This window comes from Xiphophorus hellerii, chromosome 12, assembly GCF_003331165.1.
Source record: "Xiphophorus hellerii strain 12219 chromosome 12, Xiphophorus_hellerii-4.1, whole genome shotgun sequence".
NCBI lineage: Eukaryota > Metazoa > Chordata > Actinopteri > Cyprinodontiformes > Poeciliidae > Xiphophorus > Xiphophorus hellerii.
The window spans coordinates 11,932,366-11,960,045 of record NC_045683.1 but is presented as its reverse complement, the minus strand read 5'-3'; the positions used below and the strand labels follow the sequence as shown (position 1 = coordinate 11,960,045).

General features: G+C 38.5%; 1 protein-coding gene and 1 long non-coding RNA gene across 3 annotated transcripts in view; one reads left to right on the top strand and one right to left on the bottom strand.

Annotated features, from left to right (window-relative positions):
* efna5b (ephrin-A5b) overlaps positions 1–14,297 on the bottom strand; it is a 118,677-nt gene extending 104,380 nt beyond the window's left edge. For both annotated transcript variants that reach the window (XM_032577728.1, XM_032577729.1), the window contains exon 1: positions 13,025–14,297. In XM_032577728.1, the coding sequence (XP_032433619.1) occupies positions 13,025–13,149 (125 nt within the window). In that variant the 5' untranslated portion in view covers positions 13,150–14,297. The remainder of the gene's footprint in view (positions 1–13,024) is intronic.
* A 42-nt stretch (positions 14,298–14,339) lies between these two features.
* On the top strand, positions 14,340–19,151 carry LOC116729303 (uncharacterized). The gene is made up of 2 exons (XR_004341131.1): positions 14,340–14,450; positions 15,138–19,151. It is a non-coding gene; the product is annotated as an uncharacterized LOC116729303 (long non-coding RNA).
* The last annotated feature ends 8,529 nt before the right edge of the window (positions 19,152–27,680 follow it).

The following is a 27,680-nucleotide window of genomic DNA, read 5'->3' as shown; positions in this document are numbered from 1 at the left end:
AGGTTTTAATAATTCCTCTATAACACCCTAATAATACCTAAAAATATTGTTTAAATTAAAGAAGCCAAAATTCTTGTTCCAAACACAAAAAATATACTATAGTATAAATCATATTAGCATTTTTGTGTTGAAACTAAATTCTCATTTTTTTATATAAATAAAATCTGCCCCATGTAAAAGAGCAAGTCATAAATATAAACATTTTTTATAGAAATGTGTAAACCCAGGTGCTTCCTTTAATTGTTATCACTTTTATTTTACATCTAAAAAATATTTGACTACACATATGAAACTCTACGAACAGTAGTAGGGGAAAAAAAATGATTTCAACTTGAGACAAAGAAAAAAAAAAAGGAGTAAAAAAAGGCACATTGCTTGCCCCCTAAATTTGCGTTTCCGTTTGACATGCATGCTCTAATCCTGGCTGGAATGTCTCCGGTCTTGGAGTCCTGTGGCCCAGAGGAACAGAACAGCAGGTGAAACTGAACTCTCTAGAGTCTCGTCCTGCCTCTCCACCACAACTACCACGACACCAGTTCAACAGGAAACTTCCAGCAGAGTGTGCAATGTAAAACAGCCTCAAAGTTTATTTGTTTATAGCAGAGTACATTTACTTATAGTATTCAAAAACTTTATAATCTTGTATACTTACTTTTTTAATAACTAACCTAAAACTTCTACTTCTACTTTGTCAAAACAAAAAGTTATCTTTTACACATAGTTGTTCAATTAGACTTTATACACTCTTGCTTTATATTTGCAATCTTATTCAAAAGTTTTAAAAATGATGAACTCGGACTGCTGTGGTGAAAATGAAAAACATGGTTAGGAAGAAAAAAAATCTAAATTCATAAATAAGCAGGGCTTAAAAACTGGGATGTATCAGTTGTCTATCAACCTCTGCAGCACTAACTCTGAGCCTAATGCCGATACTGTGCGCTTGGTCAACTCAGCAACACCCCCCGAGTCTTGAGGACAACACAGTTACAGATCTGGCAACTGCAGCAAGGGAACTGGAAGAGGAGGGCAGGACAGAAAGAGCAATATGCCGCAAAGAGAGAAGCTGAAGAAAGAAACCCACTGACCTATATATTCTATGAATAATTAGCGGGATGAGGAGCAAATGGAGAGAGTGTTTGGGTTAAGACAAAGAAATGTACTTACTGATCTGAAAAATATATAATTTTGGAAATAGACTAACTTCTCTGTAACTTCAAAAAGAGGAAGAAATAAATCAACAATACTATTTCCATCGTTTTCACAAGGCAAGGTGATGACTGTTCCCTCCATAAGCCTGGTTTAGTCATGTTTTGGTTATCAAAGCCCCACTGAGAGATTAAGGACTTTAAAACTTTTGTATGCATGACTATCCTGGAGAAAAACACACACACTCCTGAGGATGTGGCTATAGGCAGCGCTCATCACCTCTGTTTATCTGGTGGACTTAGGCCACTTTGGGGACTCCCCTTAAGTCTCACTTATCTCATTAGAACCTTAAAACTGATTAATATGAATGCCAGCAGAGGCCAGCTCAAGACATTCTTAAGAAAAGAGGGAAGAAGGAAAGGAGGAGAGAGGGATGGGGAGAGATTTTAGAGGAAGGGGGTTTTTGTGTCTCCGGACAATGAGCTGATGGCTTTTTAAGCCTCTCAGTGGCTCTGGGTTAATACCCCGGCCTGCAGTCATGGGATAGGCCATGGTTCAAAGGCTGCTGCACTCCAAAGCTCACTGCTCACTGATTTAAGAGAAGAAAATAAACAAGCTGAATAAATACCACATCTGCTGCAACTTAAACCTTACTAAAGAAATAATGAACTGCCTTTCCAAAGCAGAGGTGTACTGTATATATTTTTATTAGGGATCTACCAATACATCTGGCTCAAAAGGATAAGGCGATATTGCATAATCTTTGGGAAAATCACAAACTGTGTTCACGAAATATGTAGTCAGTGTTGTTTTCTCAGGAGGTCCTAATTTCGAACTCTCACTCCCAAAAAAAATAGGGCTTTTAAATGCGCTTTAATAGATTTCTGCTGAAGACATTTTCAGCTCAGGCTTGTAGAGACCAAGATTAAAGCTATTAAAAACTGTGAAAGGTTTTAGCACTGAAGCTGCAATAAAGTGCTAAGTTAAGCAAAACTGTAGTATACTATAGTCATGTTGTGGGTATCAAAGCCCCACTAAGCTTTGGTAATCAAAGCTCCATGCTTAATAAGTTCATGTTTGACCAATCTAGTCATTTTTTTTATTTTGAGCAACAGATGATTAAATCCAACCTGCACTAAAGGAAAAAAAGGTTTAATGACCATTAAAAAATATACGATGCTGAAAATAATAATTTAGAATGATACCGCAAACAAGATAGTGCTTCAGTTTTACAAAAGACAGTTTATTACCACAAAAATGGCACCAGAAGGGTACTATTTGCCTTAGGGCACATAAGCGTCATTGATGATCAGCCAGTATTCTTACAGTGCTTACCCAAACACACCCCAACACACCCACACATACACACACCAACTGTGGGTGTGTGGGGGGGGTGCACGTGTGTGTGTGAAAAAACTTCATAGTTCATAGTTTTCTCACAAAATGAGAAAACTATGAAGCAGCTCTCAGAGGAGCAGGCTTGAAGAAATGGGTCAAGAATAGTGCTGTGCTCTGCTATAGTAGTGACTTTGTGTTTCTGCTGCTTCATTAAAGAGGAGGTTGGCTCAGGACAACTCAAATAACTATGCGTGAGCATGCACACAAAAACACCCCTACAGTCGATGCACAAACTCCAATTCATTTGAGCATCAAAGACAATTTTCACTGAGGATGATGGACTCTATGCAGTGTTACACGTTTTTAAATGGGATTTATCAACTGTTTGATTCCACACTCCTCTTGCAGTTATCAGAGAAGGTTGTACAGTGAGTCAACAGAATAGTGCAAGACCTTTTACTTAATGTTCTTTAAGTATTAGTAGCTCAAGTTAATAGTAATTAATTTAAAATTCTAAACTATTCCTCAAATACAGTTTGACAGTTTTTTTTCTTTTACTAATTAGTAAAAACTATAAACTGATTAAACTAGAAGACAAGCAAGACAAATAAGATTTGTTTTCCAAATTATTTGAATTATGATCTTGCATAATGAGCCAAATTATGCATCACAATGAAACAGATAATTTTATGGTCTTCTCTTGTAAATTATGACTGAGGACAAAACTAGCTCTGTTTTTATTGCTCCAGTTTGTCCCTGCAGCTGATATGCGACATTGTGGAAAGAAACCCTCCATTATGCTGCTACATTGCACACGCCTCAGCTTTCTGACTTTGATTCAACGGAAAATACACGTTCAAGGGCACAGCGTGCGATGTATCACAATAGGTGAAGAGTAAGATGCAACTTTGTGTTGACCAGCACACCACTAGCCCCCACCACCACCACAAAGTAAACACAACCCTGTGTGTGGTGGTCCAAGCTGTCTGAGGAAACAAAACAAGGGTTTAAAACCTGTGGGCTTAATCCTATCTCTGCAGAAAACAGCCACAGGGTCACTAAACCCACACCATGAAAACCACATCTCATTGGGGTGAAGATGCAGAGTACGGCCATTGGAGAAATGCCACCAACCAACCAACAAACCAACCGTTGTCACCTCCAGGGAGGAAGGCAGCCAGCAAACTGCATGCATCTTTAAGCCTCAACAAGGACGGACAAGGAGGAGGGTAGGAATTGGATGGTTTAAAGCAAAGGGGAAGCAGCTCACTTGGAAGTGAGCGGAAAAAGCCACTTTTTTTCCCACATACGCTGACAGGAGGAAGCTGGACTCGGACCAGCGTCTTTAAGATTGCAAGACGACTACTCTTCCCACTGAGCCACAGTTGGCCCCATGCATCTATCCTCATATTTGCCCTCCTCGCCGCTCGGTCCATAAACCAAGCTACAAATTTGGCTGTCTGTTCTCTCGTTGCCTTTCCCTTTTTCTATCCAGAAACGGGCCAGTATGACATTCTCACAGTAAAACCTTTACTAAAAAAAAAAAAGCTCCTTTAATTTAAAACAAAAAAGCAACATTTATTCCTATTGCTGATAAAATACTACAGCATATTTATAATTACAGTTAAATATTACATTAAATATATAAAATAACAGCAAATTTTGTTATAGCTCAATAAAAGTACCTGTAATGTGCATATTATCAATTTGTACTCTTTAGTTCTTTACAGAGTAACACGCTGCGTACAACAAGTGTTTAGACAGGCTATCTGCTCTGGTATCCTTCTGTCCAATTCTTACACGATATACATCATAGTATGTTGCTTGAAACTTACTGCAAAAGACTGAATGCATCTTTGAGTTTCATAAAACTGGAGAAAATTCTTGTATTTTTCTAATGCATTCTTGAAAGGATTTTACTCCATGAGAACAGTATGACAGAAATTTCCAGCAGTTTTGAAAACATAACTTTTTAAAACACTGGTGTATCTTATCAATGCAAAACTGGTCCATGCCAACTCCTGTCATCTGCCCTTTTTTGTCTCTCTCCCTTCACCTAAAATCCATATATTACCTGAAGCTCAGGCTTTTTTAGAGTGGGAAGAGAAAGCAGGACAATGGTCGCCTTTCAGGCTCACAACCCGGCACTGGGGTGGGAAGATGAGAGGTAGGTGGTGGTGGTGATGGGGGGTGTTATTGGCTGCTTGTATTTTTATCTACTGTCTTTTCAGTGTAACACAGCAAGATTATTATTGGCAGGTCTTGCAGCCACGGCCGCAGAATGAACAATGAGAAGGTGACTTTGCTTGACTCTTTGTTTATATTCAGGTCAGTGGATCAGCATCACAACAGTGACTTTAAGAAAAAGGTGAACATTTTCCCCTTTCTGTCAATATATGCATGAGAAGCTTTGATACATACAGACTTGAAAAGTGATCTCTGGCTAAAACACCACATATTACTGGCTAAAAGGTGTTTTTTCAGGACGTATAAAATCTGAAAGTCTGAAAGTGCATCAATTCTGACGGAACAGTGGCCCACACAACCATACATGTGTGCTTCCCAGTCTGTCCTGAGAAGACGAATTACCTCATGAGTCATTTACAACTGGCTAGAACCGTCAATTAGGTCTTTATTCACAAGCTGGAGATGTGTTCTCTTCTGGGATCTATTCTCCACACTGCTGCCCAGCTAGAAAAACATCTATTCACTACCCCACGAGCCCCCCTCAAGTTAAATAAGGAAAAAGGCAGTGTACAGCCTGAAGTCAGCCTACCATGAAAGGAGTTATCTGTGGAAAATGTGGCTGTCAAAAAAGGAGCAGTCTCAACCGTCCACGTCAAAAATTCCAGTCAAACAGAGCAGTGACGAAAGAAAAAAAAGAATTGAAACCCAATGGCCCTTTTGGCCCCAACACATGGAGATCTAATGTCTGCAACACAATGGAAATTTGACCATGAATAAGATCAACAGAAGTTCTAGTTTGTGCTTAGAAACAGTTTTCATATCATATGTAGATCTTAAATGGTTTTCTTCAAACGCAGAGCAGGCACTGTAGGCAATCAGATGTCTCCCAGTAGTGCCCCTCTCTGGTTACGAGAGGAAGAGCTATGCCGAAACAGCTGCTGGAAAGCCTCCATCTTATAGTAGAAAGCAGACAAGATAAAGATGGGCGTGGTAGCGGCATTTTTTTCTAACCATGAAAGAGCATCTTTGGTGAATAATGGTGCGATTCAAGTTTTAACCTCCAATCCTTGTCCAGTGTCTTATAATGAAACATGAGCTTCTATGTGTAGATTTTTGTTTTCAAGAAAAAAAAAACAACTTGTAAAAGTACTTTTGCTATGACGTAAGCAAAGAATTGAGAGTCATTTTATCTTAAATCTTTAATATTTTAAGAACAAAGAAATTTAATAAATGCCCATAAATAAGTACATGCATCTGCAGAAACACAGAGTACATTATTTTTGTTGTTTACATACCAAAAAATACGTTTTCAATCAAGAGTTACACATATGTACACTGCATAAGATGGTTAATATTTTATTGTTTCTGAGAAGAGCAGTATATAATGTTCCCCCACAGACTGAGGGCCGTGGGCTGGAAAAGGGGGCAAAAAGACAGATCGCTCGGCTGATAGCAGCATTTCAGCACTTGATCTGACCTTGGAGTGATTACTCTGGAAACAAAAACCTAGACATTAATGTGTGGGGGGAAAAGCGAGTGAAACATGCAGCTTGAAACGAAGCTGCCATTCAATAGTTTTTCCGTTTGTCAGTGCAGGAAAAGAACAACTTCTGCCACGCTTGGAAGGGTAAGGAAACTTTTTTATGATTCCATCTTAATTAATGCTGTTACTTTGTTAGGCTGCGCAGTGTTTATTTAATTGTGAAAACACGAGCTGAAGAGTTCTATAAATTGCTCATGCAAGGTCACAAAAAGCTTTAGGTCATTAAACACTCTAATTTTTCAGCCTGCACACACAGACGCCTACAAGGAATCTCCTTTCTGTCCAGTTGCAGGCTGCCTTCTACAGGATTAGCATATCCACGACTGCAGCCCAGCCACCAAGCACCCCAGGCGACAGGGCTGCTTCTGTCCGCCGCATAGCACCTCCACAAGGGTCACGGCCAAGAGTCCTCCCCCCTTCCTCCACTGCACACCGAAGAACAGCTGCTCTGCTAAAACACATTGACTGAGCATTGACTACTGCCTGCTGGACTCATTTTCAACCTAATTGTGACAAAAAATATATATAATTTAAACAGAAATGCATTTACAGGTCTAGTGAGAAAATATAAGGTGGCATTTAGAGCCTAGTAAAGAATTACATTTGCAACGTTGCCGTTATAGTTGTTGCTAGGTTTTTTTCTTCTATTGTCTCTTGTTTGAATTTTCTACAGCCCGACTCACATTTGTCCCCCCCTCCGCTCTCTGTTTGGCTGCCGTTTTCATGCCGTGTTCGCCAATGTCACAGACATAAAAAAGGCAGTAATTAATGAGAACCTTTAGGAAAATTAAGGAGAGAATGGGAAAGCAAGGAAATGACCTCATTAATATTGATCATTTTTATTAAATTAAATGCTTTCAAATTTTGATGCATTTAGAAATTGACATACAATTATTTTATTGTTTTTCATGGGCAAGGGACAATATGGTCTGCTCAGCAAAAAAACAAAACATATATATATAATTCTCCTTATTGCTGCTAAAATTGTAGATTGCATATTACAGTTATATTTAGTGCTACCTTAATTTGTTTATTTTGTTGTTTGATTCTGCTACTTGCTACTATACCAGCAAAACTATGTAATGTTTTTTTTTCCTTAGTCTTTATGCTCTTTACGGCATTACAGAAGCAAAGCAAGTTGATACTGGCTGTGATAGCTGGACTATTATATTGGGTAGAGCTTTACAATATATTGAACTGCAGTTATTATCTCAAAAATCATAATTGCAAAACACAGAATATTTGGGGGATAATATATTGAGAGAGCACATTTTACATGCTCAGCACATGTAAAATATAGTTGGTTAGTTGGATGAAAACCTAATGTATGTTTCTAGTGGCTGAGATGGTAACAGAGACTAGGGGGGAAAGCAAATAGTCAAGAAATATGGGCTAATCCTAATTAAAGTCATCGAAGCAATTTTCAGCGATAGTATATTTTTTTCTCATCTTGTGCTGCATGAGCTGACTGCTTAGCAAACATCCCCAAGCCGTACCTTTCCCATGTAGTTTAAAAAAACCTTAGCAGGAGTAAAAAAAAGGCAGCGCTCCTTTTGTTTCCAATTTTTTGAGAACAGATATATTTCCACACAGAACAATTGCCCGTTATTTGTAACTTAAGAAAAAGTTAAACAACGGCGGGTAGCAACAATTGGGTTAGGAGCAGTACTGTGCTTCTCTTCTCTTCAAACAGCTAAAGAAAACTCTGGAAACTCCAGCACTTTCTCTAGGCTCTCAGAAAAAACATCCAGAAAAATGTATGACTGAACATTTTGGTAACCATAACTTTTCAGAAACGATTTTATTCTTGACACCAGAAACTGAATCCTGCCTAATTTCTAAACTAAATTTGAATGTTTAGTTACATATTTAGCGAACCACATGCACATAACCCTTGCAGGCAACCACATTTTGTTAAATAGAGAAAAAAGTTCAGAAAAAAAAATCTGCGATTTATCTAGTATCTGAGAATCTGAACGCAACAAAAAACAGCTCTGTTAAGCACACAATTACTTTAAATGCACAGACACATTTAAACCCCCAAAACCTGCACAAAAGACAAAGCAGACGTGACTCCAAGAAGAGCACGAAAACACCACAACCACAGCTACTGAGTGGATATCTCCAGTTACATTCAAAGATGTGAAAACTTCATCACAAGGCAGTAATTTTTACAATCGTATTCTGCCTCAAAATATAAATCACCTTGAAAAATATCCATGGACAAAACCTCCATCTGCCTGTTGTGCTAATAACACCTTACGTTTCAAGGAGAGTTATTAGTTGCTAGTTTCACATTCACTGGCCAACTTTCTGCTTCGTTACTTCTCACCGTATGCACGTGACCTCTCTCACTCAGAGTGAGTATGACCTCTGAGGCTCTTTCCCTACCATCTAACCGTGGAGGGACTCTGAAAATATCTAATTGTATTCTTTTATTCTCTGTGCCTGGCGAGAAGAGATGGAGGCAGGCGAGGGATAAGAGGGGAGAGAACGACAGAGAGATTCAGCTGAGAGTTTAGAGGCGACACAGGAGAAAAGGGAAGAGGCGTAGAGGAGAAAAGAGGAAAACGGAATTGCTGTCTTTTTAAATCACAATTGAGAAACTGTTAGATCCCTCCACCTTCTTACCTATTAGTCTTAATACATGCAATAACAGACTAAATAAATGTCATTTTTACACCGGAAGATGTCAGAAGTTCTTTTATCACTCTTAACCAGCAATTAGAGTAAGTTTTTGATATTAAACCCTCTGTAATAAATTAGAAAAGGAAATAAAAAGGCAAATGAAAGTGTGCCGAAAGGTGGAAAATTAAGGTGTTACTCAGAATAAAACAACTAGCAAGTTCTTGATCTCATGCTGTAGTTGTGAAACACAATGTTGGAGAAAAGCGAGCGAAACCACAAGGAACCCCACCTCAGTCTCAATCAAAATGACCTACCTCACAAACGCAGCTACTGAGGCACGGCCAGCACAAATAGCAACACTACAAACTTACACCGCAATACAATAAATCTGACCATTCAAAAAACTATGAAAAAAATCCACTAAAGTAAGATTTTATGTACAATTCCTTGTATGATACTGATTAAAATGTGAGCTATAGTGTGTTTTGTCTACCAACAATGAGAACAAAAGTAAAACTAACTTGCACGTTAATTTTTTCCCTCTTTTTTTCTTTTTTTTTTGTCTTTGTCCAGAATAAACTTTCTACAACAATTTAGCATATTGCAACCAGACAGTTTCAGGGAGACTTTCTTGTAGTCACTACATAATGTTTTGAACTCCTAATTACACAGTAAGTAGCAGACAAAGTTTTTAATGCAATTTTGGTGCACATGAAAGTGTCTGTTTTGAGATTTCTTTCTGTGCATTTCAGATGAATAAGTGGGCAACCAGAGATCCACCTTGATTGGTTATTCATCTAAACTTGGCATTTCCACCATTTTCAGTCAATAAACTTATCAGCCAGCATGTTGATGCACTTTTTTGAGTTGCAAATAAATCAATTATGATAAGTGTTGAAGTCAAAAGGTTTGACACACATGTGGGGTTACCTATAATTCAACTGGTTTTTGTTTAATTTACTAAATCTATCAGAGTTCAACTCCTCTTCTTCTCTTTTATGTAATAGTACGTTTTTTTACAACAAAACTACTCAGGTCTGATAACAGATCAGAAGGACAGATACAGATAGATTTTTTTTCTATTCATCAAATGCATGAAAACTAAGAATACCAAAAAAACTAAGAATGCTGGTTTTTAGTCTATAAAGCGTCAACCAAAAGCATGTACTTGTTTTGAGCTTTTTTTAAAGGACATGGATAAATCATTTCATTCATTAATGGGATGATCATATAATTCCTTCCATTTCTGTCAGATTCGACACTACAAAATATGTTCAAGAATTTGACACATATTGTTTTGTTTTTTTCTTCTTTCCTTTTATTGTTTTTATGTCTTATAGTTTTCTAACAAACACTAAATACACCAGAGTTGGTCAAAATCGGTTTTTCGCAAGCCAGACTTTGGGTGCTGTTTTAGACATCCAAAATAATAACCCAAAACATACTTATTCTTCAAATTGTAAAATCTAAGTGCATATGGTCCATATACAAAGAGCATTGTTACAATAGAAAAAAACACTGAAATTATTCATTAAACTACATTTTTTAGATCATCCTAGCAAGTCACCTGATTTGATATTTTCTGATATCATATGAACCATGTGTTTTTGGCTCAGTGTGCCTGTTTGTGTGCTTGAATGCTCTCCAAAGCAGCCGTGCTCTCAGTGAGACCGGTCAGCCTCAGTCGAAGCAAAAAAAAAGAAAAAAAAAGAAAGCAGACACAGCCAAGTTCCAGGTCCACACCAATTTTCTACAGTAATGCAGCTGGAAAGGGACTCGATATTTATTAACCGACTCATCAATACGATAAGTTTGCTAACTCTCTCCCTCTGTACTTTAAAAAAGTTACCTCTCTGGCTTCTCAACCCCTGCAGGGCTCAGAGGCAAACAAACTCCACTCAGAGTAAAGTAGTGCGGACCGACTGTTACAGAGCTGCAGCCTCCGTGAAAACCTGTTTCCTTTCCTCAGGCGAATTTCAATCTGAGAAACAGATGAGGCTCAGGAAACTATCTATTACTCAGGTTTTACTGGAGTTCAAAGAGAGCGGAGCATATAGATCAGAGCAATATCAGAATATTCTCTGCGCCTGTTCCTGGTAATGGGTCACATCTGAGATTAACAGTGGATTTATTTCAATCTCAATATTTTCCCCCTTCATAGAAAGCAGGAAAGCTTGTCAGCACATCTGGAAGGTATCAAGTTAACTAAGCAGCCTGTCAACTCAAAACTTTTCTCTTTTTTTCGGGAAAAAATAGCACAGCCCAGTGAATGTGTGTCTATCAATGGTAGGCATCAAGATCTAACTCAAGATTGCGTTTACCTTCATTAAAGACAGTGCTCCATTAACAAACAGTCAGGGTAAGTCTGCCTATGGGCACCCAGACCACACCAGTCATGCTCCATGGTTTATCAAGCTGGGAATCTACACACCCGGCTAGGACTGGCCCCCCGACTCCAACCGGGAGCCTATACAGTCGCCCCTCCGTTTTTACACCCTGGCCGCTAATGGTTTCAAGCAATAAGTCATGTTTTCACAAACTTCAAACTCAATGTAAATGGTTGCTCAACAAATTCGCCGTGTGCTATTAATGACTTTGCTCACTAGGAGGTTTTTTTTCGGTCAACAAATAAAACACTAAGTGTTGGTGGCAGTTGAGTGAAAGGTCTCGGTAAACTCTGCCAGGCGGCGATCAGACTTAATAAGCTGGGGACAAGGCTGTACAGTGTGCTCCATGAGGGACTTTTGGAAGGAAATGCTGTCTGGACAAACAGTTTACAAGAGCTTGGACTAGATGGAGCAACGAGGTTTCACGTCTGAGAAACTTTTTGAAAGGTGCTTGATCGTATTCAACAACTTTTACATTTCTATTTCCTTATTATCAGCACACAGATGTTTTTTTTTTTTTTTTTGCTTTGTTTATTTTTTTAGTGAAAGGTTGCTTTTTTCTGTTAGTGTGCATCATCTTTAGATCAATGTTTTAAGACTTTGTTTTAGAGCAACACATCAGGACCTTTGGGCTTTAAGACAGCAGTCTAGTCCCTTCCTCTAATACATAAAGCATACAGTATGAGACTATTACACTAAAACTTTGCAGATTTTTCAATAAGAATTTTCATAAGGTCTAAAAACTAAGCTAAAACAAAAAAGTACATTTTAACCTCCAGCCTTTTTAATTATTCTTTTTTTTTTTTCAAAAAACTATTCAAGGTTCAAAATAACACCTCCAATAATTTTGTTTAATTTTCAACAGCACCAGGGTTGTTCAAAGTAATTATAAGGCACACTATTCTGCATAATTTCAAAAAACATAAATAAATAGAAACTGTATGTAATAATCTGAAAAACAATTATTCTAATCTGATTTGGCTTTTTCTTCTTCAAAGATCTTTTACCACAACTCTCAGAAACTATTTTAGGATTATGACCTAAATGTAGGAACAAAAGTTTAAAAGTTTGAACACTAACAATTTAATACTACATAACATTTGAGCTTTAGTTTGGTTATATGCTTTTATTTTGGTATTTTGTAATCAAAATTCAATACAACTTTTATCACTGAGGGATCTAAAGATTTAAATATTAACGGATGAATTAAAATAGTCTTTCTGGTTGTACAAGCACAAGTTTTGTAGAATGTGAAGACTTTTACTAAATATTTCAAATCTACATGTAGAGCGCAGCTCTGACACGCTTGACCCGTGTGCTTCCACGACGGTCGAAAGTTTTAAGCATGATCATCAGACTGCGTTAGGAAGCGAGAAAATACATGATTTGCATCTATGTGTTAATCTGTTATTGCTGCTCGAAACAGACGGGTAGAAACACCGGGAATAAAAGCAGAAAACATAAAAAGAACAGAATTTCTTCCTCCATGACTACAGCTGACAACACTCCAGTAAAAATTTGCGTAGATCTGCGGACAACTAGCAACAGGGAAATAGGCCTTACTTTACGGGTTATTTCTCGAAAGACGCACGGCACAACTAAATGAATCCAAGAATCTCTTAGGTGTACTTTCCCATCCTCAGCAGCAGTCGGTCTGTACCTATAGAATCTGGCTGCGCAGAATAAAGAGCGATGGTTCATTCAGAGCGGAGAGAGATAGGGAGAGAGAGAAGGAGGGAAACATCTCCCACTCTCAGCGGGGGAAGCCTGCTCGATGCGCGGCTACAGCACTTACTTGGCGTTGGTCCGGTTCCAGAAGACGGCGTAGCGGTCGGCCACCACTTTGGATCCAGGCTCCTGGCTTAGAACACACATCAGCAGCACCAGGCAGACGAAGAGGACCATTTCCACTTGCAGCATCACTACAGCAAAACTTCGTTAGTCTATTCCGTCTCAGTGTCGATCGCTCGGTAGGATCAGATATGTGGAGCGGGTGGAGGGTAGGAGAAACGGGGCGCCTGAACCGGGACAGGTGACCTGACCTCAGTCACATGTGGACCGGTGTTTCTGCTTCAGAGCTATCAACGTAATGCGAACAGAAAGAGAAACGAGCGAAAGAAAAGAGGCAAATGTGATCATTCAACGGGGAGGACGGATGAGGTGACACTTGTTCAAGTTGACGGAAATGTGAAGTTACAAAAATTACGGAGTCAACGGTCCCGATGAAAACATGTGCCTTTTTTTTTCTGCCGGTTTGTCAGGACGGGGGAATCCAGACAGAATGTGGTCCCCCCCCACCCTCTGATGCACAAACAAGTGAGACCAGCGCAGAAAGCCACCAATGCGCAGCGGAACACTCGGTGTCTCCCGTGGCGCTGTACAGTGTCAAACCCCCCCTGCGCTTGCTGGGTGCAGCCTATGTCAGGGCCAAAGTGACAACTGCTCAGCCCTTCACTCCAAACGCAAAAAGCGCAGATTAGTCCGAGACGTGATGGAAAGAGGGGGGCTCAATGTGGTCCAATGACGCTGTGAGGGCGCAAGTCAGATGTCCATGTTATTATCCCGGCAACTTTCTGAAGCCATGCAGTCAGTCAGTGCGTGCCGGAGGAAAATGATGACTGACAGCGTTAGATCGCCGTGTAAAACAAACCCAAAACAAACAAAAAATGAAACACTGTCATCCTCTTCGCTGTGATCCGCCGGAGGTGTCACGGCCGAGGCGGGGAGGAGTCCGTCTCTGTGGCCGTGTTGTGTTTTCTGTCTCTCTCCCTCTCTCTCTCTTCTTCTCGCTCTCTCTCTCTCCCTTCTGGAGACGCTTGTTTTTTATCTCCGCATTCCAAAGTGTCCTCCTCATATATAAGCCATCGCGCAACGTACTGGAGTGGAAAAATCGCAGCGCTCTCCCATGTGCGTGCTCTGTTGTCGTCCCTCCCGTTCTTTTTGTTTTGTTGTTTTTTGATAAATATATATATAATTATTTTTTTTCTTTTGGTTATTGATTTTTTTTTTTCTTGTGTTTTTATCGGGTTGGGGAAAACTCCGGGACACGAAGGGACTGGGTAAGAAGAAGGACAGAGGTAGCAGCTCCACGCAAGCTCCAGACGCCGACTGAGCGAGTGGGTTTGGTTACGGCGGAGCGGGGGATAGTCCCATTGGTTTGCGACGATCTGAATGGGCGTGACTCCAGCGGACCTAAGCCCCGCCCACGTCTTAAAACCGAGGTAATTCAATTATAGAAAGGTGGAGCTGGAAGGGGGCAGAGGAGCGAGGTGCCCAGGACAGGGAGCGCTTTTTACATTCTCCACTGACAGATCCGACAGATAAGCTGCGCTCGGTGCTATTTAATTACATGCAAACGGACGCGGCGTAAAAAAAAAAAAAAAAAAAGAAAAGAAAAAAAGTGAAGAAAGAAAAAGAGCAAGTGTTTTTTACTATTTAATAAAAACGGCACATGTAAAGGAATACAAATTAAAAAATAGCAAATATTACACATAATATAGTAGCCTATTTGTATTGCATTTATTTATCATTTTGTTGTACCTTAATTTTAACTAAATCATATAAGATTGTGAAGTTTTCTATTATTTCCATCTCAGAATTTTCCATATATTAGATGAGTATTGAGACAAAATAAGCATAAAAATATAATTCCCCACACTGATTACTCAAGTATTGTCTCTGTTAAAAACAGAAAAGAAAGTTAAGGTATTTATAATTATTTAACATACATTATTTCAAGTATAATTTTATCTATAATCTTTTATGGGCTTTTTTTCATTTATGTTTACAGTTTTTGTTCCAGTGGTGTTTACACATTAAAAGTTTAATACACAACCCTTCTGTTTTCTTCTTGCTTTTTTTTTTTTGCTATGGGAAAAACTAAATAAATATGACCATTAATTTTTAAGCTCAGCAGAGTATGTAAGCTTGGTGGTAACTCTCTGCAAAAAGGAAATGCCAGAAGGTGCATCAAGTCCATCTATGCAACAACAACAAAAAAAAAAGGTGAGTGGTTGTTTATGAAAGCTCCATGCACATGTATCAGAACAACTCCCTGTTCTGATTCAAGGAGAATGACGAGTTCCAGTGCCCTGAAAGCCCCGGAGCTCTGAATCACTGATTCAGCCTACGAAAAAAAGCGAGCTGTAGTTGCCTGTGGTTGAAATACTCACAGAAAGCTTCACAGCAGAGGCAGAGACAACCCAAAGTTTGATGAGGCCCAAAGCAGAATTTGATGTTGGGGCCCGTTTTAGTACAAAATTTATGGTTTGCATATTGTACATTTAACATTGTGGCAGTTTTTGATCTTGATGATATGGCTCACTTCCCTGGGCAGCAGGGAAAGTTTGTCAACTGTGCTGACATATATAAAGTTAGTAAAAGCAAAGAGTGGTTATTAGACTTGTGGTTGAAGAAATCAACCACAAGTCTAATAACTTGTAGAAGTAAAAATTTAAATAGAGTCCAGGTTTGACCAGTTTAGCATCAGAAAAGTTAATTTTGCTTGTAAGCTGTATAGGCCTGGCGCAGGCAGTACAACAGTTGTCAGGCTAAATATTTACATACCACATTTGGTAAAACATTTTTAAAGGTTTTGTGATTGTGATAAATGTTGCAGAAGTATTCCATTCTAACTGTATATGAAACCAAGAATCATTAAACATTTTTGTAAGACCAATCAGTTTAATTATTTTAAAATATATATATATATAATAAAGTTGTGTATAAAACTGGAAACATTTTCAAAATGGGTGCTCAGACATGTCAGGAGAGAATTTGGAAATAGGCTTATTCTCGGTGAACTTGACTGTAATATCAAACTATTTTCAGTGTGAAAATGTAGGTATTGTACTTTTTCTCATTTTAATGGGAGTTCCAAAGAAAAAAATTTAAATTCTCATATCCATGTAAACAGTCAGTCACTAAAAGTAGGTCATATATACACATTTTCCATCAGAAATGGTAACGTTTATAAAAGTGCTTAGTCTAACTGAGAAAGAAACCATGATTAAATTCAGTTAATTTATGTAGTGCTAAATTATAACCAATCTTCTTCATCTTAGGACATTTCACAAATAAGACAGATTCATATGCAGTTATGTAAAAAAAAACAAGCTTAGTTTAATTTCAGTTCATTCCATTCCACTCAAACAATTTGTGTAGATTGAATATAATATCAATTTATGTCAGTCACATTGTTTTAGTTTATTTTTACACCAGGTAATAACAGAAGATATATAAAACTCACAAGAGAGTCTTGTAAATTGTCTTTTGCATCATTGCATTTCTCCTTGTAATATCTAGGAAATTAGAGGCTGCTGCATCTAAATGTCTGATGTGTCTTCTGTGCGACAGGTGCTGTTGGCCATCAAGGGAGAAGAAAAGGAGAAAAAATGGTGGAGGAAAGACAAGAGAAGGAGGAGGAGGCTAAGAGTGCAGCTAATATTTTAAGATAATCCTCTTGACCTGTTCTCTTCTCCTTATGTAAACTCGGTGCTGTTCGCTTGCAGCTATTGCCGCACACACTGACAGGAGGGGCGCTATTCTGCAACCAGACATAAATACAATCATCGCGCCACGCAAACTCCCAGAAGTGTCCCTTTTTTTCCTCTGTTTTTGCAGAACATATATTTAAGAGAAAAATACATCCGCTACCAGATGAGAAGGGATGGGAAGGTCAGCCCAGAGGTCAGCGGACATGGTTGTTTTCACACCCACTTTACAGCCGTGTCTGCATTCCTGTCCTGGTGAGTCTCATCTCTGTCTCACATGCAATAAGTTGATAACAGGCACGTTTAACTCAATATGCCCTCAGAATACACTCCCAGCTGCTTTCATTTTCTCCTAATCATCCTTATCCTCTTCTTCACCTACTGTCAAGTGAGCGACGGTAATAACATTGTTTTTTCTTTTTCCACTTATTCCAGCAGAGTGATGTAAAGATCTTTTTAATATTTAAAAAAGAACAATTCTGTTCGACTATTGAGAAGAAGGACAGAATGGCGATACATTTATTATAATAGTTCCCAAATAAATGTATTTTTCATCACTTTTTCTCTTCCGTTATTGTGTGCTTTTTTGTTAGTCTCCTCAATAAATAGTCCAAGTAACACTTGATGGGCACAATCACTTCTGATTCCCTATAGACGCCATTTACCTAGGAGATTTTATATTCCATTTCCATTTGAGTCAAGATTTTTTGGTAATGTCTTTTTGATAAAGGATAACAGGCTTCATCAAGAGCTTTACTTTGATATATTCCAGTCATTCTGGCCAAAAATGACAAGGATTTGGCTCTGAGCCTGAGGTTTTCCTCTTCTCAGATTCAGTGATCAGCATGCACACACAGCCAGGGTCGGGAGGAGGATGGGTTGGAGAAAATGAGTGTCTGGCTGGGTGGTGGGATGATTTATAACTTTTATTAACGTTACCGTTTTTTTGTGATCAGGGCAATTAGCAAAGAAATCATAACAATGACTCATTAATAGAGGTGAAAAAACGCAGCTCTGTTTTCCTGGTGTCAGAATGGCGGGTCGGGCACACCAACAAGCAATTACAGACATGAAAGGGACCTTTTGAACAGGTCCTTTTGAAAATATCTGCCAATTAACGATCTATAACCTGCATGAAAAAAGAAAGTCAAATTGTCAAAGAATAAATTAAAATGATGCTTCCACCTTTTTGAATAGAGATTTCCAGTATCTTCCAATAGATGTGAATTTCAGTAATCATGTATGACAAAGTAAACTCTAAATCAATTAATGGATATAATTAAATGGACTGTGATAGCTTGTTTTTCATACTATAACCATAGCAAGTTGAATTTAAAGGCATGTTCAAGACCTTCAGAATAGAAAGTGATGTCACCTGAAACACAGATGCAGTCATTATGGGTAGGTGCAATATGTGTTCATGGGTTGAGTGTCTTAGCCTTCTAATGTCTGAAAAGACAAATCAAACTGGTCCTATACTGGACTAAAATTAAGTGGAAAAAGCAGCGTTCAGACAGTCTGAAAAGTCTTGCTAAAACCTATTCATATGTGCACGAAAAGGTTTGACTCTATATATAAAGAAACCAGGGTTATCAGTCAGGGATCTTGCACCATGCACTATAGCAGTATGTCATCCAGTCTCTGGCAATAGTATTTATCCCTTTAACTTTTTCACAATTTGTCACAACCACAAACTTCATGTTATGTTATTTGGATTTTGCCAAGATGGTCATGGTCACTCTGGAAAAATTTTAGTTTCAAACTGCAGGTGGGAAAATCAGTAGACAGGACGACTATAAATTTTGCACTGGATAAATGTATCTCTTATGGTGGAGTGGCAAGAAGAAGGTCATTGTTGAAATAAAGTTACAACACAAGGGGTCTAGAGGGCACAGCAAGCATGTGAAACATGGCACTCTGGTCAGTTGCAACCAAAGTTGAACATTTTACGAAACCTGTTGCAGAAATGTAGCATCACCTTGAGCACACTATCTTCCCATAACATGGTGGTAGCAACATCATGTTATGGCATCGCCTTTCTTCAGCAGGCACAGAGAAGCTGGTTGGAGTTGTTGATGTATAAAGCAACGTAGGGCAATTCTGGAAGAAAACTTGCTGCAAAAGACTGGAGTAGAGGTTCACCTTCCAGCAACTGTAAAGATACAGCCAGGACTAAAATGACTGGTTCAGATAAAAGCATCTTCTTAAGTTAGAATAGCCCATATGTTGAAATTTAATGCTTAAATATACTATTAATCCAGTTTAACTGAGCTGCACATATTTTTGAAAGAATAGTTAGTGGAAATTGTCACTGTTGAATTGAACCCCAAATTACTTAAGCCTCTAATTGCAGTGAAAGGTGCTTTTTCCATGTATCGATTTAGAGGAGTTAAGGACATGCCACACACCTCTGGTCTTAATTTGTAAAAATAAATAAATAAAAAAAAATTTTGAAAACTTATGTATTATTTTCCTTTCACTGTCAGAGTTCCTTTGTTTTTATCTAACACATAAAATCCTGATAAAACATACTAAAGTTTGCAGTGTGAGTCATAAAAATTGAGCCACTGTAGGACATTATATTCATCGGAGACACAAAGCAGATTTCTGGTTGTTCAAGCCAAGAATGCTACAGGTATCAGTGTAAAGATCTACTCCGACAGGTTTACTCACACAACTCCTCTAATATGATGCTGTATCACACTAGCCCAGTGTCACAGGGTTAGTATCGACTACACTTACAGAAAATCCTCTGTGCACTTTGGTCTGTAACCCCATTCATGACATCAAGCATCAGAGGCAGAACAGATTGGGCTACATAGGCGGAGAAAATAGAATTTTATATTTTAGGATCACATATAAAAATTGTCCTGTCTATTTGAGAAGATGGTAATCACAAGCACATGATAGCATCAGTAAAGAGCCAGAAATAAAAACGTGGTATAAAATACATTTTAAAAATTGACAAATTTGACAAATTATTTCATACCACACATTACTCACAAATTTATCAGTCTAGATCAAAAAGCCAGTGTTGCATTTAAAACTCTGAGCTACCTACATTAATAAACCTGACACAAACCTCTCTCTTTACATCTGAACTCATGGAGAATATTACCCATCCCCACCCTCTCCATATTCCTCACTACCTCCCTCCTTAGGATGCATATTAGATTAAAGATTTTATTGTCACACTCAATGCACTTAGAGTGTTGGCAAACTTAATCACAAGGAGACAGCATGTCATAGAGAGACACCTTGGGTTGACTAAGTCATGACGAGCCAGCACAAATCGATGAGAAGGACTAATCGGATGTATCTGCTGGGACAAGCTCTGCCCTGAATCCAAATGATGGACACCAGATGTGGACTGATGTTGGCATTAGTACACAATCAGTGCAGTAGATGGAGAAATGTAAGAACAAGGGCCTCCTATTCATTGAGGCATCAGCTTTTAAGCAGGCACAGCCAAGGTCTCTCCTTTCAGAGAGAAAAAGCAGGAGCGTATTAAAGAGGATGGATCGTCTTTGTTAGTGCAGGTGCAAAAATATGGAGACAGAGTCGAGATAAAGAAATAGAGAAAAAGGAAACAAATGAGCACTTATTTGAAATTTGCAAGGGCATAAAATATTTCATGTTCTAATCAGGGTACGTTTCTTTTGACTAAAAAATTAGCTGTGTTGAAAAGCATGTAATACCGTAGGCAACAAATACTGTAAGTGTTTTCTGACCAACCAGATGATAGATTGTGATTTTGGGATATTTTTATCACTTGGATACTTTTTATATCAACAGTTTAGATCAGTAGTGTAATGGTGTGGGGGATCTGTTGGTCCTTGCACACTCCCTGACCAGAGTAGTATTTCTGACCCTCCCTTTAGATGACCACCATGTCACAAAGCTAAAACCATTTTTAAACTGGTCAAATTTGATCATTACAACAAGTTGACTGTATTTCTGTGGAATCCAAATTCGACAGATTCACAGATCCAACAGAACACCCTTGGGTGTGGTTGAAAAGGAGATATGCAACATTGACGTGCAGCCAACTAAACTGCAGCAACCAAATAGGAAAAAAAAAACACACAAAATATTTGTGTGTATTTGTGTAATATTTCATGACATGAAATCTATGTCATGAAGAAATAAGACAGTCATGAAAGCAAAAACTGGTCCAACCCAGCAACAGTAAAGTGTATCTGACCAAGAGGCTGGTGAGTTTGACTCCCTACCTTTACTCTGTCATAAAGCTGACTTTTCTCTCTGCAATAAAAGTTAAGGTCAGCTGAAGTCAAATGTACCCAATTTATTGAATTTGTAGTACAGGAGACCACATAGTATAAATTTACCATAAAAGTGATTGATTCTCCAACCTTTCCCAATGGAGGCAACAAGCTTACGGTGGGAAAACATGACATATCCCTCTTCAGTAACACAGTCCAAGATTTTTTCTGGCCAGAACAGAAATACAGTCCCTTCAGAGAATTTCGGGTCTCGCCCAGGGTCTCCTCCCTGCCAGACATAGAAGGGAAACCTCCAGAGGGAGGGGACTAGGAGGCACCCTGATCAGAAGCCTTGAATTACCTCAGCAGACTCTTTTCAAAGTTCCTCCCAGATGACGGGTCTCCTGACTCTATGTTTAAGGCTGAGGTATGGAGGAAGCTCATTTTGTGCCTGGGTACAAGAGTCCTTATGTATTCAGTACATAAACGAATGAAACAAAACTCAAATAGAGTTTTGTTTTGAAAGCCTTGTTTCTTAGTGTTCCAAAAGAGCCTTTTATTTTCTCAGATAAATGAAGTTGTTTGCGTAGTTTGCGTCTTCATACCATAAGCTGTTGAAGAATTAAAAACTCTTTATTTCAATCTGGATGTTAATATCTGTCACTGATGCAAAATGTTTGACTGACAGTCAGTTTTTTTATGTAACTATTCAGCAGTCCTCTTCTTCTTTCTTTCCACATTAAGGCGAACAAATGTTCCCTCACACACACACACACACACACACAGAGAGGAACCACAACCAGCTTTCTGCCTGTGCAGTATAAATGTCCTGCAACAAAGTGGTTTCTCTCTTTATGTTCTTTGATCCATATTCTATCAAATCAAGCTCCAACAACACCAGCTCCAGCTGCTTCACTAGGAAATGCTCCCAGGCTATTAGCTACAACAATATTGAGCTACTTTCTTTTGTTAATTTACACCAAAGTTTTCCCATTTAGAGAATTTCTACCACAGGGCAAACAGAGGGTTAATGATAAAGAATACGCAGCACGGCTGCATTTTATCTCCTAAATTTGATTCAGAGAAGTCTTAACTTCTCCTCATTACCAGGACCTGTAGAGTAGCAAATGACAAATCACAGTATGTGATAATAAAGGTGACACTGTGAAAATCCCCTGGCTGGGATCCATCTCATCATTATGAGAGCATTATGAATGGATGCAATAAAAGTGAATTAAGACAGGACATGGCTGATATAGATATTATGAGCACATTGTCCCTTGCCTAATGTGAATGGTTCTTCAGCCGGCTCTTGCAATATGGGTCCCAATTTGAAGAGGCTATCCTTGACTCAGAGTAATACTTACATACAATCATGACCAAAAAGCAGGGAGGAAAGAGGGTGGGGAGCCATTGAGTCCTCTTTTGTACTCTCTGCTATTTCATTACAGCAATGAATGTAAAAAAAAAAAAATAGAAAAGAAAAAAAAAGAAAAAGTCTTTGATATGCCAGGCTGTAGTGTGCAACACAGCAGTGGTTTGGCCATTTGGGGGTCTTGTGCTTCTCTTTGAAGTCTCAGGGAAAAATATGAAACATAGATGTTTCATTGTCACTTTGACTCTTCCGTCATATGGAAATATAGATTCATAGGCTCAGGACAAAGCTAATAGGTAGGCTTGTCTAAATTTAAGCAGTGATATGATAATCATACACTTCAGTTCAAGCCAAAGAACATTAGTCTCCTTATAATACCAGTTGATTCCCTTTTCAAACAATACTCTCTCTGCTTCTGTCCCTGGCGGGTGTTGGCCTTCAGAAAAGGCCACCAGTGAAGAGCTCGCCTATACATCATTGATGATGGTACAATAGCATTAGTGTATGCTTAGCCTGCTAATTCCCCCTGTCATTGTGGAAAGTTTTATAATCGGGCCATTTGTAATTCTACTCATAAAGGGATAAGCTGCGATCCAAGCTTATGAGGCTGATCAAATTAAGATGGTTTTCTCCTAACAGGAACACCTGATAATGGGGAATACTATTGCTCCGGACAGTATCACTGATAAGCTATTGACAAAGAGATTTGCCCTGTGGCATGTATTAGTAGGTGTTTGTTATTCATGCTGCACATTTGAAAACAGCTTCTCACAGGCCATCCCTTATCATATTCAAAGCAAATCAGAGGTTTTCCAGATATTAAACTTCAACCAAAAAAAAAAATTTCTTATGGGTTTATCATCTTGACCCCATTTTATAAGCCATGCATTCCTCACTGTAAGAACGTGAGAATGTTCCACATCCCTCTGACTCTGCAGTAATCCTCGCTCTGCAGATATCACTCAGTCACTTAGATAAAGCCTTTCCTTCTCATGTTCCTCATCTGCCTCTTTCAAATGGAAAGAATGAAGGATGTACAATAGCTAAGCGCACTGGCATCTGTTTCCTTACAGTTACAGTTCCGGGTATTTGCATGCATTCCCATGAGACATGAATATCAGATTATTTTATTTTCTTAATGATGCAATTGAGCTCTTCTTTGTTTTTCTTTGAACTTCACAAACAAGACCTGGGTGTACAAGTTTAAATTTTTGGCAGACTTTATCCACATAGGATTAAAAGTAAACATACAGCCTCAAATTTATACTCAATTATGTTCTTCAAAATTACACTGCCATCATTTCTTAACAGCTGATATGTTCTTCTCAGGCCTTGTTGGCAAAAATTATATATCCTTCACTTCTCAACACAGTCCAAGGTCAGCGATTTGGAAATGCAATTCCAGAAGCATAATATTCACATTCAAAAAATGTGATGGTTTGTTTTTCATCAATGTCTTGTTAGAAAATCCATTTGTTTCTAATTTTCAGCAAACTCACCCAAACTGTTACATGCTCCATGCTTGTTAAAGTTGACTATCCTCCATCCTTTATTCATCCATTTTAAAATATATATTTTTCATACCCCTAACAGTTCCTTTAAAAGCATTTTCTGATCTATATTCTTCTTAAGTTGATCAGAGAGGCGAATAACTTTTAATTAGTGAGCCATTGCTTTCTTTTTCTTTGCAGTAAAACATTTCTAATAGAGGTCCAATTCTCTTAGCCTCTCTTCAAAATGGACCAGACTAGAAAACATATAATCAAAATAAAGCAGACTGAAAGGAAATGGCTTAAAAATCTTGGCTATTGACCTAAAATTATCATATGAAGTCAGATGAAAAATGAAACATCTATTTTCATTTGCCCGGTAAATTTACAGGGCACTGTAAAGAAATAAGCATCTCAAAACCACACTGTGCCTCTGTGGTTCACTATGCATGTTGAACCGTTCTCACCAGACATCAAGAAACCTGCAGGCCAGTGGAACGCGGACACGCCCTCTGAACCACCACATTTGACTAACGCCAAGTTGTCAGCACCACGCATCCCCGCAGCTCAGGATATTGGAGCAATTACCTTCGTACAGCACCCCCTAGCAGAACAGGGGTCATTGGAGCCCAATTCATCAGTAGAAACCAGTCAGAGCTAACAACGCCAACACTGACTTGTTAGGGAACAAAGAGGCCATCATAATTAGCAGTGACATTTGCTGACAGAGAAGCCAAGCGGGCCCTGGCCTCCACTGAGATGTTTCAGCACAGAGGAAGAGAGAGAGGGAGAGATCTAGCTGATAGAAAGGGGTCTTTCACCACCATCTGAAATGGATGTTGCTGCCTAAGGGTCCAACGTGCCAATCAGCAACTTTCCGAACCGAATCATTTGCATCATAAACAGTCTCTCATGATGTGCTCTGAATTAATTTGCTGTTCGCTTACCACTGGAATGAATAAAAGCTTCACTCAAAAAATTTTAAAATCAGACACACATCACCAGCATGGACAAAAAAACATGCAGCAACTGTAACATGTAAAACCCCTGCAACAATTATTGGTTATATTAGTGTAAATAAAGCAGCCAGAGTCACTCATTATTTAAAAAAATGAAATTAGTCTCATAACTTATATTTAGAATAAATTAATCTATATGATTAATGACACTCATTGAGTTCTCAGTAATTGTAATCACAGAACACAGTTGTTTTCTAACCATTTTTATGATTACTAATTCTTAAAATAAACCTAGATAACTCTTAAACAAAGCAAACCAGAGAAACATCTAAAGGGCTGCTATTCATTTTCTCTTACACTCATTGACAAAATTTTAATAGCAAATAATTGCTGCCTTTAGACCTGGATAACCTGCTATATTTGAAAGAACCATAGGTACATTTTACTCTTCACAAGAAAATCTTGTAGAAAAATGTCCAACCAAGTGCTTGTGATTCAAAGGACACTAGCAAGCAACACCTAAATGACAAAATTAAGATATTTGAGTGATCTAGTCAAAGTAAAGACAGGCTATGGCAAGTCTATAAGGCTTTCATTCTCAAAAATCCTCCAGTGTGGCTAAATTAAAACAATTTCACAATGAAGAGCGCGTTAAAGTTCCTCATCAGTGATGTTAAAGATTAGGTCAGTTATCACAAACACTTGAAGCAGTTGTTGCCGCAAAAGGTGTCAAAACCAGTGAGAATGTCTAGGTGGTTATTGTTTTTTCACACAGTGCAGGTGGGCTTGGATAACTGCTGCTTCACAGTAAATGAAATCTTTCTTTAAAACGGCATTTTGTATTTTCTCAGATATTTGCTGTTTGATGACCTGAAACATTTAAGTGTGACCCAAAAAACAGAAAAAAAGAAGAAATCTATTCACATAAAGACTCTGGACAGTTATAAATAGTTTGTCTGAATTAAGGGTTCATTTTGACTAAATCATTTTTTTTTTCCACTTGGTTAACTGAAACTGTCAGGAGAGCCGAGTCTTTGCAGATGGTGTCCAAAGGTTGATTTGTGCTGAAGGAGTTATTTTCTTCTTCCTTAGTTTCTTAAGCAATAAGTAATGATTTAGGTATTGTTTCAGCTGGGAACTACAGCAACAGTTCCAGTGGTTTGTGCTAATGACCACCCCCTGGGGAAAAAGGATGATCATGTGGTTCTGTTTATATGCGTTTTAAATCTCTCTCCTTTTTTTCTGCCTTATCAAACACTATCATCGCTATGGGTGGACCACAGAACCAGTATGAGAGCAGTTCAGGAGTGTGACTGAAAAATTGCCAAGATGAGCCTGCGCTTTTAGATTCTTCATGGGGCCTTTACGTATCACCACCACAGGAGATGAGTGATGAAAATGGAAGGTAAGCGTGGAAGATGGCCAAATAAAACAGGAGGAAATGAAGAAACTTTGATTTTCACATGTATCACAATTTGTGCTGTAAAATGCTGCACGTGTATGAGGGCGAATATGCTTCCATAAAAATACATCTGGTGTCCATCAGACACTTTATTTTTCCTGAGGTCAGGGTCCGCAGGATATTTAATATTTCCACCAAAGAATCCAGATGACAAGGTAATGTCTTGGACTGAGACAAAGGCTCATAAAATTACTCGTATTATGCATGTCTCTTGGGGTCCAGAAGAAAAATGACAGTAATAATTTCAAACAGCATGAAACATGACATAGTCACAGTCCCGATAATACATTTCTTTACAAGTTTTTTCACATTCTTCCTGCCTGAAGGAACACTACTCATTTTATTTTATCCAGCCATATTTGCTCTACAGAAGATTTGTAACCTGCATGGGACTAAATACATTTTGTGTAGAGGGGACTCATTAAAAGGTCTCCCTTGACATCACTCAGGGTCACAATTCCAAAGTGAACAGATAAATAGTATCAAAAGATATATGAGCATAAATGTGACTTGATTTGCTCAATTCTGTTACACTGCAAGTTCATTCTCCATTTTTAAAAGATAATTCTGACATGTACACAAACAGGTTTTAGTACTACATATCACTGGTTTCAGGATTAAGAAACAACATAAACCTGCAACTTTCACCACATTCTGTATGTGGAAACCTTATAGGATGCTAACTTTGGGTTTCCGGGTTCGTTTTTCAACTTCTTGGGATACTTCTGACAGGGTAGCTGAAATATATGACTTGAGCGTACAAAGAGAGAGTTTCATTAGCCTCTTCCACTTACACCACAGGTAAAACTGAGCATGGACATGGAGGGATCAGTCCGCTTCTTATGTTTAAGAATCACAGCATCTTATTGAACCTTTACTCAAGTGTTGTATTGCACAAACAACTTGGTTTCTTTCTAGACTTGATTCTTTTTTTTCTTTATGTTACCTCTACAATGAGAACTTGCCTTGAACAAAATACATATCAGTTATAGCTTTTAAACTATTTCCAGCTATAATGTGAGTTCTTTTTGTCGAAAGGTTTTCTTTCATGCATATTAATTCAGTTCTTTTCTATTTTCCACCCATGTAGAAACATTGCATGCTGACAGACCTGAGGAAGAGTAATCTGTTGCTGAATTATAGACATTGACAAAGGAGAGATTTCAGACAGTCTCCCTGAGCCTGTAAAACAATGGCACATCAGACACGCCACGTCAAGTCATGTTTCTTCTGTTATTAAACAGAATCAGCTGTGGCTTCCCCTGCTGAAGACTCTGTGGGTCCTATAAATCTTGTGTGACAGTTCAGTTCAAAAGTCGTTGCCCTAAAAGGAGTATATATTTGTGAAAGCGTGTGGGTTTTCTCCCATTCAAGGGTCTGCTATGGCAGACCAGCACTAGCTAGATGAAGGAGATGAGAAAATGGAGAGGGACAGAGAATGAGGCAATAT